Genomic DNA, 21,984 nt, shown 5'->3' on the forward strand with positions numbered 1-21,984 from the left:
CTCCAACACCATCATTAAGTTTGCAGACGACACAACAGTGGTAGGCCTGATCACCGACAATGATGAGGCAGCCTATAGGGAGGAGGTCAGAGACCTGGCAGTGTGGTGCCAGGATAACAACCTCTCCCTCAACGTGATCAAGACAAAGGAGATGATCGTGGACTACAGGAAAAGGAGGGCCGAGCACGCCCCCATTCTCATCGACAGGGCTGTAGTGAAGCAGGTTGAGAGCTTCAAGTTCCTTGGTGTCCACATCACCAACGAACTGTCATGGTCCAAACACACCAAGACAGTCGTGAAGAGGGCACGACAACGCCTATTCCCCCTCAGGAGACTGAAAAGATTTGGCATGGGTCCTCAGATCCTCAAAAATATATACAGCTGCACCATCGAGAGCATCCTGACTGGTTGCATCACCACCTGGTATGGCAACTGCTCAGTTATCGAGAAGGTGGTTATCGAGAAGGGGATGACACTCTTCCATTTGCTTACTAACGAATTGGCACTCTCCTCGACCACTCAACCACTTATCGGTTTCCGGGTCACAGAGGAGAGAGAATGGAGGAAAGAGGACTTTTACCCAAATGAGAAAAGGCCATTGTGAAAGTGTGTGTCTGTGTGATGCACCATCGAGAGCAGCTCCAAGGTCCGCTAGAGGGCGCTATTATTTGATGGAAGGATAATAATAGCGCCCTCTAGCGAACCTTGGGGCTGCATCGAGAGCATCATGACTGACTGCATCACCGACTGGTACGGCAGCTGCAACGCCCTTGACCGTGGCTCTACAGAGAGTGGTGAAAACTGCCCAGTCCATTACTGGGGGCGAGCTCCTAGCCCTACAGGACATTTACACCAGGCGGTGTCTGAGGAAAGCCAGGAAGATTGCCAGAGACTTCAGCCACCCCAGACATGGACTGTTTACTCCCTTACCGTACAGGAGCATCAGGGCTCAGAGACAGTTTCTACCTCATGTTTAACAGCTAACCCCTGGGTGCCGTCCACCTGCACCTTAAGACTATTTGCACAGAATTTCTGCAATCCCACTTCTCTCTCCTTCTCACAACACACAAACCTATTTATTATTTACCACTCTACCTTGGTCCTAACTAGTCACTATTATTTTACTACTTACTTGTATATAACAGTACACTGACATACAGTAGTATATTCACAGTATATTTATATATATTTATTACCTTATTTTTTAAACTACTTTTTTATTACTGACATAGTATTTTGGACTGCTTTAGTTTTACCGCTCATTTTATTATTTCTGCAATGTTGAGGAAGCTCGCAAGTAAGCATTTAATTGCACCGTTTACGCTGTATCCTGTGCATATGACAAATAAACAATGATTTGAGTGTGTGTATGTAAAAAATAGGATTTATGACACAATAAATGTTTACCTTTACATTTTATCCTCCTACACATTCACTGTAAACTTAATTAAATATACAAATACACATAGTATGTTCATCTCCATTATCATTCATTCAAAAGTAAGATTATTTAAAGGTTGAAGGTCGGTTTCCAGGACCCAGATTAAACCTATTCCTTTAAAAAAAGGATGCTCAATGGAGTAATCAATTGAAACTAAGTGCTATTTAGTCCAAGAATAGGTTTTTCTACGTCCATGAAACTAATTACACTTTTACTATGCAGTGCAAAGGTGCCCACAGCCAAAACACATGACGTTATCAACTGTATCAAAACAATGTGGGCTTCTTTGACAGACAATGGATTCTCAGAAATTCCATTGAATCACATACATGCCAGGGAATCTGATAAAATATGAAGAGAAGGGCTATGGTACTGTGCTTGGCATATACCCTCAACCTACAGTCCTCTCCCTTTCAGTCATGAGCCTCTGGCTCCACCGTTGTAGTCTGCTCTGTGTTCATGTTGTTAGGTTGAGACTGTGTAGGGGTGTCACCATTGCTTCTGGAGCCGTACAACTCGTTGTCCACCATAGTCTGCTGGTCTTGACTTAAGGGTCTATTGGGGATGAGTGGGGCAATGTGGGATGGGGGCACAAAAGGCTGGTAGATGCCCACCTCTGGAAGTTCAGTGACTGTCCCCAGAGAGAGGGGCTTAGCCTCTGTGGATCCAGTAAAACTCTGGTACACATCCACAGCCGGGTCTCCATAGACACCCAACTCTGCCCTGTCTCGCAGGAGATGGCCGTATACAAGTGTGTCATCGATCGAGGCGTAGATGTGGGACTCGTTGTCTTTTCGTGATTTGGGGAACCTCCCGTTGGGACCTGGCAGGAAGCTGGTCCCGTTGGGGTTGTAGATGGACACTTGGTGAGACAGCTGCCTCTTCTTCTTCCTACTCAACAGGAGGGAGATCAAAACACATTATCACACGCAAGGTAGGCTACTGTAATGATAGAAAATTATGTTGTATTAAATAGTCACACTTATTAAGTCCCATAATTATATAAAGTCCCTATGTATGTGTCCACTTATCATGACAACAATTGAATACATGTAATCCTTTATTACCATTTGTTGTAATTGAAAATACCTATATAGCTACAAAGAATATAGATAAGCTACAGTACAAGTGAAATACAACTACTACATTTTCTGCCACAACACTCCACCAACGCAGTTGCACTCCACTCCAGCAGGTGGTGATAGTGTAAAAATGTGTTTCGAAAAAGGGCGCGTGGAACGGTGGAACAGGAAAAACAACACTAGCTGGCAGCTACTCAGCTAGCTAACTTGCAAAAATGTTGCCTAACATAAAATCATTGAGAATGTTTCTCAACAGGCGATTAACAGCGGCTGTCGATGAGCTTTTCGGGGCAGTTGAAACAACGATAGCAGACTACCAGCAAGAATTCTGCCGTTCAAAAGAGGAGAAAGACCGAACGATAGCAGAGTACCAGGAACAAGTGTCCCGTGCTAAAGAAGAGAACGCCCGCCTACAGAAGCTGCTGGATGTCGTTCTTAAACCAGAAATAAAGTTACAGAGACTAGAAGGTGTGTTACTTATTAGCTAAATCCGTAACAACCATAATTTGTTATACACTTTGCTAATGCATGTTGGCCATTTAAATTTCAGTCAGCACTAGTTACATTTTCATCCAATTGGCGACAGATTTTCATGCGAATATTATAAAATCCGCGTGAAGACAATGCGAATTTTCACACCAGTAGTGTTTCCACCAAACCGAGTGCATTACGACGTAGTGCACACAATGTACTTTTGTACCAAATAAAAATCTAAAGTTCAATGTGTGTCCATCACATTTTCAACTCTACTGATAGTTTTGTAACAAAAACGGTTGCATTAAATAGCAAGTGTGCCTACTCTGGTCTTGGCACGTGTGTTCTAGCTCGCATATAGCCTACAGGTTTTGCGGGAAGGCTAGTCTACATGATGAGATTATTATGGAATAGAGCGAGAGTATTTTTATTTGTCAAGCATCGAGCCTCATGTCATCAGAATAAGACCCTCGATATTATTGGAAAGTAGCATCAAGTTCATCACCGTGCACTTTCACCACCCTGTGAATTTCATAATTTATTTCATCTGTAGCCTAATAAACTGCATGGTTTCACGAGTCATAGACGACCACACACCATTTAATCTCGTGACTCCAAATGTATTTCGATATTATGTTTATTTTATCAATATTTACGCATAAAGGCGATTGCACCACCATTTCTCGCATAATACATTTTACCATCACACCATGTCGAATGAACACATTTTCTGTAGGCATTTATACAACTGTACCGAATCTTTGTGTTTCCATCACAGTAGTTCAAACGTTACATGTATCTGGCTAGAATCCATTTCTTGTAAACCAGCATCTCAGCATTTGAATGTACTAGCTAAGTATGTCATGCTCTTTTTCCCACAGACCTCCAGCAGCTCACTCTCTCCATCTCTGAAGAGGAGGTTGCCCCTGAGCAGCAGCACTGCAGGCAGGAGTGTAGTCCCTGTCTGGGCCAGGAGGACCCTTCCCAGATTAAAGAGGAACAGGAGGAACTATGGGTCATCAGTCAGGGAGGAGAGCAGCTTCAAGGGATGGATTATGATACTGATGATTCTGCTGATACCAAAGCCTTCATATCTACTGCCAGAGTAAAAGGTGACTATAATCAGAACCCAAGTCAGTCCTCACATCTTTACCAAATTTTAACCCAACGTGAAGAAAACACAGAGAGGGATGAGCTACCCAGCACCACAACGCAAATTGAACAGATTAAAACAGAGTACTTCAGTAACAGTGACTCTCAGCCCCCCTCTGCAGTCAATTCAGACTGGTCTGCAACTCAGAGTGAGAGTGATGAAAGTGTCGATCGGCTGGAGAGTAAAGGACCTCCACTCAAGTCAAAGAGAACACAGACAAAAGCTGGACCAAGCTTCCATGTCTGTACTAAAGTCAGAGAATCCACAGAGTTGTCCCATCTGAAATCCCCTATCCTCAATAATACTGTTCGTCGTTGTAGAATATGTGCAAAGCCTTTTATCACCAAGGCGTCTCTAGTGATTCATGCACATAGACATACACAGCTGTCTCTGTGTGGTATCTGCGGAAGATCCTTTGAGTCTGTAGAAAGTTTGAAAGATCATCTACATTTTCATGTTGCAAGTACAGGATCGCTTTCTTGTTACATCTGTGGTATATGTTTCACAGAGGATGAGGAGGTTTTGCTGGAAGAGCATATGAGCAATCACAAACTGAAACTGTATCGCTGTCTTGGGTGTAATGAAAGTTTCGATACTCGCCAGGGTCTGACATTGCATATGAGGACTCACACCAGGACTCTTGATCAGTACTGAAGACCGCCCCGACCTGCGCCTATGACTTGCAGCCCGAGCCTGTCCATATTATAACTTTACAAGCAGTCTTTTTTATTTTGAAATTGTAAAAGGAATGTGAGGGAGGAGTAGCCTATATTGTCGTAATCAAACTTAATTAAATACAACTACAGCAGTTCTTACTGAAGAAATCACTCTGATAAAATGTTCCAGTTCCATATCCTAGTAAAGGAAGCCTGAGTCAGGCCCGATGCGGGTCTGCTGAAGGTCTGTGTATACCGAAATGTCATGTTTTTTTATATAAAATAAAATACTGTTGTATGGAGAGTGTGTCGCGCCTCACCTTCTAATGCATAGTTACCATATGTACTCAAAACGCCTGTTTCTCAGACACAGATTAAGCCTAATCCTGGCCTAAAAAGCACTTTCAATGGATATTAATCTCTAATTGAAAAGGAAAAATTATAACCACAAATAGGTGCTAAGTGACATAAAAAATCAAAGTCCAGACACTCGTATTGGTTTGAAAGTTAAAAAGCCTTCAATGTGGGCTAAGACATTAAAATACACCAACGCGTATTGGCTTAGGCCTTCATCAGGGTGTCCTTAGCACCTAGTTGTGGTTATAATTTTTGCTTTTCAATTACCATTCCCCTGCAAGAGCACTTGTGGTTGTTTTGGAATACGCTCCTGCTAATTCTTTTCCTTGGAGATGAACCTGTGTCTGAGAAACCATCCCAACATTTTTCATGAAGGGTTAGCAAAAAAGTAGCTCACTTACTTGATCACCACACAGACCACAGCCAACACAACTACCATGAGAACCAGCAGAGCTGCCACCGTACTCAGAATGCTGGTCAGAAGCAGGTCTGAGGAACAGGAACACACACACAGGTTAGTATTCACTGATATCCCATTATCAACCCACTCACTAACATAATAATGTTTCAAATCCGGAGGCTGATAATAATACTTAATATACACTAAATATACAAAACATTAGGAACACTCTTTCCATGACAGACTGACCAGGTGAATCCAGGTGACAGCTATGATCCCTTATTGATGTCACTTGTTAAATCCACTTCAATCAGTGTAGATGAAGGGGACAAGACAGGTTAAAGAAGGAATTTTAAGCCTTGAGACAATTTAGACATGGATTGTGAATGTGTACCTTTCAGAGGGTGAATGGGCAAGACAAAATATTTAAGTGCCTTTGAACAGGGTATGGTAGTAGGTGCCAGGTGCACCGGTTTGTGTCTAGAACTGCAACGCTGCTGGGTTTTTCACGTTCAACAGTTTCCCCTGTGTATCAAGAATGGTCCACCACCCAAAAGACATCCAGCCAACTTGACACAACCAAGGCCGTTCCTTGCCATTCTGCTGCCCTAGGCGAGACAAATATATATATATATATATAGATATATATATACACACATACATATACACATACATATAAATAAATATAAAGGTTAGGCTATTTGATCGGAGAAACCTGCATGATGTAAAAAGTGTCCATCTCATTACATTGTCATACATTTTATCTCCAGCCTGTAGGCTACAGAAAAGGCCACATACTCTTTCAACCATATCCTATATCTGCTACATGATTTATGTTAGATCATTCTTTTGACGGAACGTTGGTGGAGTGCCGCAGCGATGCGGCTCTCCAACAGCACCCTGGAGAGGCGCGCTGGGAATGGACAAGCAAAATATTTTGTGCCCCTGCCTTTGATAAAGTGGCCACTGCTTATCACAGGGCGGCATCAGCACTCACCTAAAAAGCCCATATGCCACTGGTTGAGGAAAATTGTCATTGTTTGGTCAGTTTAGCTCAGAAATGTGTTAGTTTACAGTTGAAGTCGGAAGTTTACATACAGCTTAGCCAAATACATTTAAACTCAGTTTTTCACAATTCCTGACATTGAATCCTAGTAAAAATTCCCTGTTTTAGGTCAGTTAGGATCACCACTTTATTTTAAGAATGTGAAATGTCAGAATAATAGTAGAGAGATTTATTTCAGCTTTTATTTCTTTCATCACATTCCCAGTGGGTCAGAAGTTTACATACACTCAATTAGTATTTGGTAGCATTGCCTTTAAATTGTTTAACTTGGGTCAAATGTTTCGGGTAGCCTTCCACAAGCTTCCCAAAATAAGTTGGGTGAATTTTGGCCCATTCCTCCTGACAGAGCTGGTGTAACTGAGTCAGGTTTGTACGCCTCCTTGCTTGCACACGCTTTTTCAGTTCTGCCCACACATTTTCTATAGGATTGAGGTCAGGGCTTTGTGATGGCCACTCCAATACCTTGACTTTGTTGTCCTTAAGCCATTTTGCCACAACAAGCTGTTTAAAGGCACAGTCAACTTAGTGTATGTAAACTTCACACCCACTGGAATTGTGATTCAGTGAATTATAAGTGAAATAATCTGTCTGTATGTCACAAACGTTGAGAGATGGGTCAGACCAAGGTGCAGCGTGAAAAGCGTACATGTTTATTCACCCAATAAACATACAAACCAAAACAAGAAACAACGTAACGTGAAGTCCTCAGGCTATACACACACACACAAGCCTACACGGAACAAGATCCCACAATACACAGTAGGCAATAGGCTACCTAAGTATGATCCCCAATTAGAGACAACGAGCGACAGCTGTCTCTGATTGGGAATCACACCCGGCCAAACATAGAAATAGACTCACTAGAACCTAAACATAGAATCTATAACAGATTTCCACACCCTGACTCAACAAACAAGAGTTCTATAGGTCAGGGCGTGACAGTACCCCCCCCCCCCCCAAAGGTGCGGACTCCGGCCGCGCAAACCTGACATGACAGGGGAGGGTCCGGGTGGGCTTTCAGCCTCGGAGGCGGATCCAGCTCCGGGCGTGACGACCTCTCCCTCTCTGCCTCCCCGTTGCACCCCTGGTCTGGTCTGTGCTTCCCCTCTCCTTCCTCCCACGATGCACCAAGCCCTGTCTGGACCCTGGTGTGGGAGACCCCGAACATGGAGAGGGGCTGACGTCTGGGCCTGGATCGGCAATCCTCCCGCGATGCACCAAGCCCTGTCTGGACCCTGGTGTGGGAGGCCCCGACCCTGGAGAGGGGCTGCCTTCTGGGTCTGAAGTGGAGCCGCTGACCGGAGCTGAACTTGGCACCGGTGGAGCGGACTACTCTGGCTCCGGAGTGGAACCGCTGACCGGAGCTGGACTAGGGACCGGTGGAGCGGATTGCTCTGGCTTCAGAGTGGAGCAGCTAACCGGAGCTGGACTGGACCCCGTTGGAGCGGATTGCTCTGGCTCCGGAGTGGAACCGCTGACCGGAGCTGGACTGGGCACCGGTGGAGTGGACTGCTCTGACTCCGGATTAGAGCAGCTGGTCGGTGCTGGACCAGGCACCGGTGGAACGGGCCGGGCCGGACTGGGGACATGCACCACTGGTCTGGTGCGAGGAGCAGGTACGGGCCGTACCGGACTGGGAACACGCACTACTGGCCTGGGGCGGGGAGCAGGTACGGGGCGTACCGGGCTGGTGACACGCACCACTGGTTTGGTGCGAGGAGCAGGTACGGGCCGCACTGGACTGGATGCACGCACCACAGGTCTGGGGCGAGGAGCAGGAACGGGCCGGGCCGGACTGGGAACACACACCACTGGCCTGGTGCGGGGAGCAGGAATGGGCCGGGCCGGACTGGGAACACACACCACTGGTTTGCTGCGAGGAGCAGGAACGGGCCGGGCCGGATTGGACACACGCATCACTGGTTTGGTGCGGGGAGCAGGTACGGGGCGTACCGGGCTGGATACACGCACCACTGGTTTGGCGCGGGGAGCAGGTATGGGGCTTACCGGGCTGGCGACACGCACCACTGGTTTGGTGCGGGGAGCAGGTACGGGGTGCACCGGACTGGATACACGCACCACTGGTTTGGTGCGGGGAGCAGGTACAGGGCTTACCGGGCTGGCGACACGCACCACTGGTTTGGTGCGGGGAGCAGGCACGGGCCGCACTGGACTGTGGAGGCGCACTGGAGGTCTGGAGCTTAGAGCTGGCACAACCCGTCCTGGCTGGATGCCCACATTCGCACGACACGTGCGGGGCGCTGGCACAGGACGCACTGGGCTGTGAATGCGCACTGGCGCCACAGTGCGTATCTCTGCATACCTAGGTTCCTCTATGAACACTCCTTCTGTTGCCTGACCAGCTCCTCTCTCCTTGCTTCCACTACTTCCTTCTCCCTTTGAGCCTCCTGTAGCGCCTCCCTCTGAACGGATAACTCCTGCTCCCTCTGAGCTAACAGCCCCCGTAACGTGGTGGCCTCCTCTCTGACTCTCGATCCGCAGGTCTTGGAGGACCTCTAAAATAGCGGCCTCCTCCTCTCTAGTCAGCCCTTTCACGGCCTCCTGCTGTCTCGTGGTCCACCCCGTGAGCCCCCCAAAAATTGTTTTCTTGGGGCTGCTTCTCGGGCTTCCTCTTCGGCCAGCACCGTTGATGTCACCGTTGATCCTCTCCTACCCGGGTTTCCTCCTTCATTGCCTTACCGTAACGGACGGCCTCCTCCTCAGTGATTTTCCCCCAACCGAGGAGGACATCTACCAACGTAGCCTCCCGCTGTGTCCAGGGTGTTTGCTCCTCCTGGGCACACTGCTTGGTCCTCATTTGGTGGGATCTTCTGTCATGAACGTTGAGAGACGGGTCAGACCAAGGTGCAGCGTGAAAAGCGTACATGTTTATTCACCCAATAAACATACAAAACAAGAAACAACGTAACGTGAAGTCCTCAGGCTATACACACACAAGCCTACAAGATCCCATAATACACAGTAGGCAATAGGCTACCTAAGTATGATCCCCAATCAGAGACAACGAGCGACAGCTGTCTCTGATTGGGAATCACACCCGGCCAAACATAGAAATAGACTCACTAGAACCTAAACATAGAATCTATAACATAGATTTCCACACCCTGACTCAACAATCAAGAGTTATATAGGTCAGGGCGTGACACTGTAAACAATTGTTGGAAAAATTACTTGTGTCATGCACAAAGTAGATGTCATAACCGACTTGCCAAAACTATAGTTTGTTAACAAGATATTTATGGAGTGGTTGAAAAACAAGTTTTAATGACTTCAGACTTCAACTGTAGCTCAGAAAATGCCACCCTCGTCAATCTGCCGCCATAGGCAGCTGCCTAATCCTACCTAATGAGCGAGTCCATGCCCCAAATAATTGAGTTTGTTCTGAGGGCAAAATGGGGGAGGGTGCAACTCAATATTAGGAAGGTGTTCCTAATGTTTGATATACTCAGTGAAGTAAGACCAGAATGAACAAAATATCAGAATGGTATAGAGAAATGCTGAGAAACATGGAACGTTAGATTTTCACTGCAATTTCAAATTCACTTTAAACAAACATCAACTTATGGAGAGCGCCAGAGGAAGAAGGGAGTGAGAGGAGATGGAAAAACACTGCTTTTCATGATGACTGCTCCACACGGTCGGTGACTCACTCTTGTCCTTGTGCAGTGTGATCTGTGTGAGCACACTGAAGTCTCCTCTCTCAGGCATACAGTTGGACATGTTGAGGTAGAAGCTCTTTGAGACAGTGATCTTCCTGTCTGCCTCCTCGTCCTCCCGCCGGCTGTACATCTCCTCCAGGGAGCCAAGGTTCTGCACCCTGATCAAATCACAATTTATTCACAGCACTTATCATAAAGTGCTTTACAGTAACCTGGCCTGGACCCCAAGACCAAGCAAGGCAGAAGCAAGACCCCAGTGACCAGGAAAAACTCCCTAGAATGAAGAAACCTAGAGAGGACGTCTCAGAGGGGTAGCCCATCCTTTTCTGATTGTACCTGATGCCTGTGTGGCGGTTGCTGCACTTGGGCTGGCTGATGTTGGCGAACATGAGGTGGGCTTCCAGCTTGGAGGGGACATCGATGATCCAGGACACAGTGGAGTAGGACTTCATTCCCACAGGCCAACTAGGGGTGGCCAGGAGAGTCGGGACTCCTTTCTTTGGGCATACCGTGAAGATGTATCTCTCTGTGTGTACATCAGGGGGGAAATAACATATTTGCAGTTACAGTACTACTTTTATATAAAACAATTTATTAAAAGATGTAACTTTATATACACTACATGACCAAAAGTATGTGGACACCCGCTCGTCGAACATCTCATTCCAAAATCATGGGCATTAATATGGAGTTGGTCCCCCCTTTGCTGCTATAACAGCCTCCACTCTTATGGGAAGGCTTTCCACTAGATGTTGGAACATTTCTGCAGGGACTTGCATCCATTCAGCCACAACAGCCTTAGTGAGGTCGGGCAATGATGTTGGGCAATTAGGCCTGGCTTGATGTCGGTGTTCCAATTAATCCCAAAGGTGTTCGTTGGGGTTGAGGTCAGGGCTCTGTGCAGGCCAGATAAAGTTCTTCAACACCGATCTCGACAAACCATTTCTGTACGGACCTCGCTTTGTGCACGGGGGCATTGTCATGCTGGAACAGGAAAGGGCCTTCCCCAAACTGTTGCCACAAAGTTGGAAGCACAGAATCGTCTAGAATGTAATTGTATGCTGTAGCGTTAAGATTTCCCTTCACTGGAACTAAGGAGCCTGGCCCGAACCATGAAAAACAGCCCCAGACCATTATTCCTCCTCCATCAAACTTTACAGTTGGCACTATGCATTCGGGCAGGTAGCGTTCTCCTGGCATCCGCCAAACCCAGATTCCTCCGTCGGACTTCCAGATGGTGAAGCATGATTTGTCACTCCAGAGAACGCAGTCCAATGGCGGCGAGCTTTACACCACTCCAGCCGACGCTTGGCATTGCGCATGGTGATCTTAGGCTTGTGTGCGGCTGCTCGGCCATGGAAACCCATTTCATGAAGCTCCCGACAAACAGTTATTGTTCTGACATTGCTTCCAGAGGCAGTTTGGAACTAGGTAGTGAGTGTTGCAACCGAGGATAGACGATTTTTACGCCCTACGCGCTTCAGCACTCAGAGGTTCCGTTCTGTGAGCTTGTGTTGGCCTACCACTTCGCGGCTGAGCTGTTGTTGCTCCTAGACGTTTCTACTTCACAATAACAGCACAGTTACATCTTTAATAAAAAAATATTACCTGCAATCTCCCTGGTGAAGGAGATATTGAGTAAAGGATGAGAGAATGGCGACCTCTCTTTCCCTCCCATGGTCGAGGTTGAGGCTGTAATGGACACGTTGGTGTGAACCTGGACTTTATGTATGGCTCCCTGAGGGCAGAACTGACCCACGGTGGTGCCGTCATCGTCCTCGGCCACGGTGAGAGTGACCGAGCCGTTGCAGGGGTGTTCTGGCAGGGACTGCCTGAGGCCGCCAGTAGTGGGCAGGAGCTCTACTGTGCCATGCTGAGGGGGACGGAGGATCCAGGTGACACTGCCCAGGGGGGCGGGAAGACACCTCTCCAGGACGGGCACCGTCAGAGGGACAGGGGCTGCTGCTGCTGGGCAGCCCCTCCACTGAGGGCACTCTGAGAAATGGAGAGGAGGTAAAGGATACAAACGTTGAATATATACCATGAGTTTGTGGTGCCTTAGGATCTCAAGAAGGACAAAGTATTTGTTCATCCTAATTACCACCCTCCAGATATTGTTTAAAATGTAAGGGAAGCCAAAAATGTAGCATTGAATTGCAGTGATTGTTTAGTTAGGGCTTAAGGCCACACTCACACACGGTGAACGGTATATCATGTTATTCTTCTACAACGTCAAGCCAGACAAACACAATGAGAGGTTAGTGACTGGGCGAGCATCATAGTGTTAATAATAATTCCTATGGTTATATGACTCAGAGCAGAGCAGTGTTGCTAGTTAGGCCTTAGTTACCTATGATTCTGATGGCGGACAGTAGCAGGTCCTGACATGGGCAGTCCTGGAAGGACAGCTGAGAGATCTTCCCTGAGGGAACAGTGATTTTCTCCTGGATGACAGAGTTCAGCTTCAGCTCACAGTCAGACATGGGGTTGGTCTTCTCAAGATGGAGGGAAAGCCTCCGCTCTTTCCTCAGGTCCACGTTGCACAACACTGCAAAGTATGTCACAGTAACAAATCATATACATGTAGCTGCACATCCACTTCCACTGACTATAACTCACGCAGGCCCACAGCAAAATTAAGAAAAGGATTTCACATTTAGGAAGAAGAATACCAAGAGTCTGCCCCGGTGGCAATCGGCATTGTTAAAAGCTGTATATGTGATCTACAGTAATCCCCTTTTATGGTTGTACACATTAACCATAAGACAGAGTGGATTATCAAATTACCACAGATCTAAAAGCTCCATGTTATTATATTGAATTGTAATATGTTGGATCAGTACAACTACAGTAGCTACTACCACTACTACTACATAATCTAAATACCTGCGACACAACACAACAATTGGCCTTAAAGGGATGGTCACCCATCCCTTTGATACTTTATGATAATTTGGACATGATGAGCAAAAAATGCTAATATACAGTGCATTCGGAAAGTATTCAGACCCCTTCACCTTTTCCACATTTTGTTAAGTTACAGCCTTATTCTAAAATGGATACAATGAATTTTTTCCTCATCAATCTACACACACTACCCCATAATGACAAAGCAAAAACAGGTTTTTACAAAGTTTTTTTACAAACAGAGCAAGGGAAACTAAACCAAAGCATGGATTGCGGTCACACCTTGTCTAATCTCCTAACCCAGAAGTAAAATCTTGCGTAAGCTGCGTGATTACCTTCTGTGTTCATACATGTTAGGAACTGAGAGGGAAAGAGCAGGGCTTTCCACAAACTCACACATGATTCATCCTCTTACCTTTTTTACTAAAGCTGTGTTTTCCAAACCTTTCCTGGAGCACACCTAGCCATTCCACTTCCCTATTCCAGTACTAGCACACCTGATTCAACTAATCAAGAGCTTGATGTAGTTGACCAGATGAATCAGGCATGCTGGTAATGGAATAGATAAAGTCAGTCAAATTGCTGGGGGTTCTCAAGGAGGGTTTTGGCAAAACTTTTCTAAAGCCATCTAGTGCATTGTACTCAGTGTCCTGTACCGACCTGGAAGACTTCTCCTCTTGGCTGAAACCTGGAAGCGGAGGGAGAGACCAGTGGAGCCGTCTCCGATCCTGTTCATCTCACAGTTCCTTAGGATCAGGGAGAAGGAGTCCCGGCGTTTGGCCGGCTGGGGGTCTGACAGCTTCTTCACCACCGCGAACCTCCCATTATCGTGGTGATACTCCACAGCCGGCTCCTTCTTCAGGCACTGCGGCTGAGTCTGAGCCAGGAAGACAACCGTAGCGTTGTGTTTGGGAGGGACCACAAACTTCCACTCCATCAGGTCATCGTCAGGGAAACTGTTCGGGTAGTTTGGAGAGAGCAACTTCGAAGACGACGTCCCTTCTGGTAAAGTCACTTTGAGGACGGCAAGTGCTGAGGGACAATGATATGTTGAAGTGTCAGAAAATACAAGGTTAACCAGGTTAATTAAATCATGTCTGTGGCCATGACTAAAAACATACAAACATAAGTAATCCATTTATATTAACGAAATGAAAACAATGTGATTTTACGTCAGTTATCTGAAACCACTGTCTGACCAACTCACATTTGATTTCCTCTCCAACAGACACGTTGAACACGGTGGGGTTCAGTTTCCGTCCTCCAGTGACCTCCAGAGAGAGCCTGCCCTGGTTCAGGACCTGAGCCCCAGAGATGCTGCCGTTCCTGCAGTACGTCCCGATGGCAGCCTCCCCTGTCCTCTGGAGGGCTAGCAGGGTATATGTGTGCTGGTCTGGACATCTCTCAGAGGGCAGGATCTGTCTCAGCCCCATCTGGGTGAAGTCCAAATGGAACGCCCGTGGAACCGGGGCCTTCAGGTTCCAGATAAAGGTACGGTTGAAGTTCTGCAGTGGAAGCGTTCCGGTTCTAGACTCAATGGGGGTGATGTCCCCATTACAGGACTTTGTGGTACAATCTGGTGAAACGGGGGTAGGAGTTACAGAGGAAGTCAATACAGAAACGCACACACAGGTATGCTCACACAAAGTCACATATGGACTATTTATTACGAAAATGCACACAGGTATCCCACTTGCAAGCACTATGTAATAGCAATATAACTACAGTGTACAATGTGCCTATACTGTAATGACACTGTATTTCTGTACCATGTGGACAAGCTATAGACACTCTAAATACTATGGGACCACCACCATTATAGATTTCATAGAGTTCTTACCTATTTCCCTGACCACCTCCACAGTGAAGACTTCCTCTGGTTTGGGGCAGGTGAACTCCATGTTCACAGCAGCTTTGGGGTCTGTCAGTAGCACCACATAATCGCTTCCAGCCCTGGAGCATGACCTTTTCAAGCCCGTACCGGTGCATACCGTACACTTTGACCCCCTGCTGCGCTCTGAACTCTGGCTGATGTTGAGAGTAGATCCCTGGTCAGGGGTGAGGGTCAGTGTCACACCCTCTGAATGAACAACAACCAGGGAAGGGATTGATTAATTATGTAGAAGAGTGGCATCAGTTGGGGCAGGCAGGGTTGTTCTATACCACATGGGTATTTTACATAACAATACCTCTATCAAAACTATATCAATTTGTACAAAACATAAACAGAGTCGTAGAATACAAAACAATGTCAATTGTTTCTCTGACTGTCATGTAGGACTACTATTCAGCAGACAGAAAACACAACTGATGTTTTTCTCAGCCTGACCTGACGTGCATTTGGAGATGTGCCACAGCGTGTTAGAAAATACTCATATGACTGAGAAAGTGTGTAGGGAGATGATCGATGTCAACAGCTTGGCTCCACTTCCTGTATGGCTAACCAGCCCCACATCTGTGAGCTAGGGCCTACTGAACAAACATAGGCCTGGTTGTTCAACAGTTCAAACTGCCATATACAGTGGGGAGAACAAGTATTTGATACACTGTCGATTTTGCATTCTTATCTTTAGACAATCACTCTCTTCCTCTGCCTCTCCCTCTCTCTCTGAAGCACACACACATACACAAGCGCTCTCTCCCTCTATCGGTCTGACTTATGCTTATAGCTGCTTATGCTTTTCCCGAAACCTTACCTAGTAACATAGCCAAGATATAATCTGATTGTGTGACTGTTTGACAATGGAGATGTTACTGGAAAGCCCTGTTTGTCCCTCGCTGTTACACGTACAGCTATTACAGTCCAGCTGTCACTGTTGACACTGGGATAAAATGTGTAAGCCACAACTTACTGGGGCTTGACTAAACATTATTCCGCCAACCTAGCTATATTATTACAAACCAAACTGCTCCTACAGATTGTAGAAAAAAGAACAAGGGGAAGTGCTGCTAGGATACAATAGTAGATATGTGTAAATTGAAGGTGCTCTTGGTAAAGGGGTTATTTGGTCATCAGAAAAACAAGGAGGACCAAGGCACTAAGACATTTTAATTACAGTTGAAGTCGGAAGTTTACATACACTTAGGTTGGAGTCATTAAAACTCGTTTTTCAACCACTCCACAAATTTCTTGTTAATAAACTATAGTTTTCGCAAGTTGGTTAGGACATCTACTTTGTGCATGACACAAGTAATTTTTCCAACAATTGTTTACAGACAGATTATTTCACTTGTAATTCACTGTATCACAATTCCAGTGGGTCAGAAGTTTACATACACTAAGTTGACTGTGCCTTTAACAGCTTGGAAAATTCCAGAAAATGATGTAATGGCTTTAGAAGCTTCTGATAGGCTAATTGACATAATTTGAGTCAATTGGAGTCAACCTGTGGATGTATTTCAAGGCCTACCTTCAAACTCACTGCCTATTTGCTTGACATCATGGGAAAATCAAAAGAAATCAGCCAAGACCTCAGAAAAAAAATGGTAGACCTCCACAAGTCTAGTGCATCCTTGGGAGCAATTTCCAAACGCCTGAAGGTACCACGTTCATCTGTACAAACAATAGTACGCAAGTATAAACACCATGGGACCACGCAGCCATCATACCGCTCAGGAAGGAGACGCCCTAGAGATGAACGTACTTTGGTGCGAAAAGTGCAAATCAATCCCAGAACAACAGCAAAGGACCTTGTGAAGATGCTGGAGGAAACAGGTACAAAAGTATCTATGTCCACAGTAAAACAAGTCCTATATTGACATAACCTGAAAGGCCGCTCAGCAAGGAAGAAGCCACTGCTCCAAAACCGCCATAAAAAAAGCCAGACTACGGTTTGCAACTGCACATGGGGACAAAGATATTTTTGGAGAAATGTCCTCTGGTCTGATGAAACAAAAATATAACTGTTTGGCCATAATGACCATCGTTATGTTTGGAGGAAAAAGGGGGTGCTTGCAAGCCAAAGAACACCATCCCAACCGTGAAGCACGGGGGTGGCAGCATCATGCTGTGGGGTGCTTTGCTGCAGGAGGGACTGGTGCACTTCACAAAATAGATGGCATCATGAGGAAGGAAAATTATGTGGATATATTGAAGCAACATCTCAAGATATCAGTCAGGAAGTTAAAGCTTGGTCGCAAATGGGTCTTCCAAATGGACAATGACCCCAAGCCTACTTCCAAAGTTGTGGCAAAATGGCTTAAGGACAACAAAGTCAAGGTATTGGAGTGGCCATCACAAAGTCCTGACCTCAATCCTATAGAAAGGTGTTGGCAGAACTGAAAAGGCGTGTGCGAGCAAGGAGGCCTACAAACCTGACTCAGTTACACCAGCTCTGTCAGGAGGAATGGGCCAGGATTCACCCAACTTATTGTGGGAAGCTTGTGGAAGGCTACCTGAAACGTTTGACCCAAGTTAAACAATTTAAAGGCAATGCTATCAAATACTAATTGAGTGTATGTAAACTTCTGACCCACTGGGAATGTGATGAAAGAAATAATAGCTGAAATAAATCATTCTCTCTACTATTATTCTGACATTTCACATTCTTAAAATATAGTGGTGATCCTAACTGACCTAATAATTTTTACTAGGATTAAATGTCAGGGATTGTGAAAAATGAGTTTAAATGTATTTGGCTAAGGTGTATGTAAACTTCCGACTTCAACTGTATATGAAGAGTGCCTGGTCCTCGTCCTCCTTGTTTTTCTGATGCTGATCCTATTGTCTGACCTATGCAAATACTGCCCCCCACTGTAATCTTCAATGCAAACTCAGTTGCCCTGGTCTATGTATAGACACTGGTAAGCCATTGTTCCACCTGATTCCTAATAAAATATTAGATGAGTTGGAAGTTCTTTCCTTAGTTAGTTGGCCTTTGGATAGAACCAATGCATTCAACAGTCCTCCCATCATTCCTATTTATCCACTGAACCAGACTCATGCATTAATGATGTTTTCCTATGTTTATTCATAAAGCACAACATGGGCCAGTCATTTGATTATCTCCAACATCTATGTTGTCTGTCATCTGCATCCCATCTACACACTTTTGTTTTAGGAAACTGACTGGCTTTTCAAAGGTCTGTGTGTGGTTGTGCCACTGTCAACAACAATGATTTAATGTGTAGTCTACTTATAGAATACATCCTCATCCAATTCAAGAATATCCCTGCAACTTCATAATACTGTTAGTGTCCATCAGTAAGTGTTATCACAGGCACCATTTCAAAGAACATATCATTGTATACATATCTACATTTCAATCTTTATAGTAAAGGGACAATTGCAATGACCTATAAATAAAAATAAAAAGGAACTAAAATAAATTCCCTATTCTTCAGCTTTTTTTTTTTTTTTTTTACAGAATCATAATAATCACAAATGTATTACGGTTTACTTCTAAATGTTTAAAACTATTACCAAACTAAAACAAAGTCTTAAAATGATAATTCTGTTTACTGACACTAAGCAGTGACTAGCCCTACATTGGTCTAAAGGAGCCTAACGTTACGCCTTAGTTCAAGAACCTTACATGTTCTGTTTAATGGGTGAATTGGCTCTGGAAGCCAAAACAGCCAAATACTCCATCTAAACGTGAATCGAATCTCAATTACGTTACGGTTCTAGAACCATAAATCCCTCTAATTTCATATCACGTTAAAATAATTTCACGAATGTGAAATGTACTGTTCACTGTTTTAATTGTTTTAACACAGTTGCTGCAGACAGTTTTTTTCAGTGACAACATGTTTGTGGCGTCTGTCTTCCACCTACACACAGGTGTTAGGAGAAGCAGATAGTTAATCAGCACAGGTAGACCACTCTGTCTTGAATCTATAACATGGAAGTATGACTGTGTGGGAACCCTAACACTATAAAGATGTGCATCAATTTAACTTTTATATATATATATATATATATATATATATAAAATAAAATAAAATAAATCGCCGAAATGAAAGATGAGGTCCTTATGCTTCCAAAACCTTACCGCAAGCGACGCTTGTTAAGGTTCAGACCGAGCATCGCGGCTCTTAACAAAACTCCCCTTTTATGTGTAATGTTGTTAGAGCCGATTTGGGCATATTTTGTATAAAAGACTGAACATACTGAGCTCCATGTACATTTGTGTAAATATATTAAATATTAATGTATATGATGAAATATTAGGTACGTACCTTTATGATTTATTTACCGGATTGAGATATATTCATTTGTTATTAGTGTAACTCAGTTTTTGGCCCCCCCTCTTGCCCATTCATTGTACTGTGTTAATTGTGTTAGTATAAAGGCAGGAAGTTGGGCCTTCTGGGGGAGGAGTCCTTGCTAGATGCGGGAGCGGTATAGTTTTTTGACCATATAGACATACAGAAATACAGACAGACAGGTCATATTATATTATGTATTTGCATTTCAAGTAATCTCTGCTTTAAGTTGATTGGAGAATACCTTTTTGTTAGATAAGAAGAATAAACATTTTTTGTTGCACTATATCCCTGGATCTCATTGAATGTTTGGCCGTTTGGAAACGTTGAGTGTGGACTGTATGCGTCCGAAACAACCCCGCTTCAGGCTAGGGCAGTGGCTATGGTAAAGAGGAAAGGAAGCCACTACAAATGTCATGGAACTGAGAGTCATGATCAAGGGCTAATTAGTGACTTACCTGATAGAACGAAAACGGCGGACGCGATCCCCAAAAACTGCAGAGCACAGCCGACCGTTGATAAAGTCATGCCTTTACTGGATTATTTTCAGCGTCGGTAAACTGTCTCAAACGATAAGCTATCTAACTGAACTAAAATTGGCACAAATCGCGACTTTATGGCGTTGGACCTATGTGTAGTTCAGTTACACCTACATTTGCTGGGTTACACCTACATTTGCTGTCCTGCTGTGTGACATCACTTCTCAGGTAAGGCTGCTTGAAGAATTGCAACATATTTGAACTCGGTGGCGTTTTTTTTATAAGTTTCTAGGAAAATAAACTTTACTGTAATACAAAATGAACAGACTGGGGTCTGATAGACCTCGGTAGCAAGCTTCACTGGACCAATGACACGTATACTTTGACCGTACCATCAACTGTTGGTTTTCTTACCAAACAAGTTAAACTTGATTGAAAATAGGGTGATCATCATTAGACTACTTGGTGCTCAAAAGTCAAAATCAATTACTTGTTATTATGTAATAACTCAATAATAATGCCATCTTAGATTGTCCAGCAGAGCAGAAGCCATTTTTCTTTAACACCCAAGCACACATGGCAAATATAGCACACATTACATCTATACATTAGAGCCATGTGCTGAATTCACCTGACACGCCTAGACAATGCAATAGCTAAAGTTCAGGGAATTGTGACTCACAGTGAAAGAAACAAGATTGAACAGGCAATGTGATTGACCACCCGTGAATTCACCAGAGAGATGGTGGTGAGGGCCTGAGATGCAGGAGTGTTCCATGCAAGGAGAAGCTATGAAGAAGGAGATAATGACTGTGAACAGGAGCAGTAAGGAGGATGTGATCAATGCTGTTCGAGATTCTGCACAGATTATTATAGCAATTGTGAAGATCTCCACAGACCTGCACCATTTGCATGCTATCTTGAACATGCACACTTTCTATGATTACACAAGAATACATTTATAGTTACAGTAGGCTAACCTCACATCCATGTGACCATGGATGTGTCACTCATTTTAAGGTTGAATAAATACTGTTACTTTAGTTTGTAAGATAGCCTTAATTTTAGGCTATTTACTCTATTACAAAATTAATAATGAATTGTGTTTGGTTGACAACGCAACCAAATATCAACATTTAAAGGATATCGAATGCTTTGATAGTTTCATCTGAGCCACTGGCTTAATCCTATTCTTTAACGTTTATTTTTGGTTTAGTTGGAGACGTGAATCCAACATACGATTTGTTAACTTGGAGACAAGTTAATAGGCTATTTACTGTATCGCAAAAGTGATATTGAATTGTGTTTTGTTGTCAACGCAACCAAATATCACTATTTGAAGGAGATGTATCTTTTGTGCCACTGACTTAGTCTGGTGTTAATTCCAGTTTGTCTACAAATTAATAATTGATATGTTGGATTCACGTCTCTATCTCAACCAAGAATCAAAGTTAAAGAATAGGACTAAATCAAATAAAACTTTATTTAAAGTGCATTTAAAGTTTGATTTGATTTAGTCCTATTATTTACCTTTGATTCTTGGTTGAGATGGAGGTTTGAATCCAACATATCAATTATTAATTTGTAGACAAACTGGAATTAAAGGCAGACTAATTCAGTAGCACAGATGGAACTATCCAAGCAGAATATATATGTCCTTCAAATGTTGATATTTGGTGCATTGACAACCAAACACAATTCAATGTCCAGTTTGTATACAAATTAATAATAAACATGTTGGATTCATGTCTCCATCTCAAACAAAAATCTAAATTAAAGAATAGGACTAAATATAATCTAATCAAAGTTTAAATGCACTTTAAATAAAGTTTAATTTGATTTAGTCCTATTCTTTATCCATGATGTTTGGTTGAGATGGAGACGTGAGTCCAACATTTTAATGATTAACTTGAAGATTCAATTTGAACTCAACCAAAGCTTGAAACCCTAGGCCTATATGTATGGTCTATTTTTTGTTGAACCCTGGGTTGAATTGAAACAATAGCTGTAGATTCCATGTCACCATATGTTGACAAATTACGTTGAAACAACGTTGATTCATCCAGTTTGTGCCCAGTGGTT

The 21,984-nt window shown here is 44.1% G+C and overlaps 2 protein-coding genes across 2 annotated transcripts; one reads left to right on the forward strand and one right to left on the reverse strand.

Moving 5' to 3' along the window:
* Positions 1 to 1,391: 1,391 nt before the first annotated feature.
* Positions 1,392 to 20,124, reverse strand: LOC121543009 (CUB domain-containing protein 1-like). Its single transcript, XM_041852682.1, has 10 exons — positions 19,882 to 20,124; positions 15,057 to 15,296; positions 14,424 to 14,792; positions 13,877 to 14,248; positions 12,660 to 12,857; positions 11,918 to 12,304; positions 10,646 to 10,835; positions 10,301 to 10,467; positions 5,565 to 5,652; positions 1,392 to 2,332 (listed from the first exon to the last, which is right to left on the reverse strand). The coding sequence occupies exons 1-10, from the start codon at positions 19,949 to 19,951 to the stop codon at positions 1,855 to 1,857; spliced, it is 2,559 nt and encodes an 852-aa protein (XP_041708616.1). The 5' UTR covers positions 19,952 to 20,124; the 3' UTR covers positions 1,392 to 1,854.
* On the forward strand, positions 2,663 to 5,108 carry LOC121543010 (zinc finger protein 2-like). Its single transcript, XM_041852683.1, has 2 exons — positions 2,663 to 2,991; positions 3,879 to 5,108. Exons 1-2 carry the CDS (start codon positions 2,739 to 2,741, stop codon positions 4,802 to 4,804), a joined length of 1,179 nt encoding a protein of 392 aa, XP_041708617.1. The 5' UTR covers positions 2,663 to 2,738; the 3' UTR covers positions 4,805 to 5,108.
* Positions 20,125 to 21,984: the final 1,860 nt, after the last annotated feature.

Source organism: Coregonus clupeaformis, chromosome 28 (assembly GCF_020615455.1).
Source record: "Coregonus clupeaformis isolate EN_2021a chromosome 28, ASM2061545v1, whole genome shotgun sequence".
Lineage (NCBI taxonomy): Eukaryota > Metazoa > Chordata > Actinopteri > Salmoniformes > Salmonidae > Coregonus > Coregonus clupeaformis.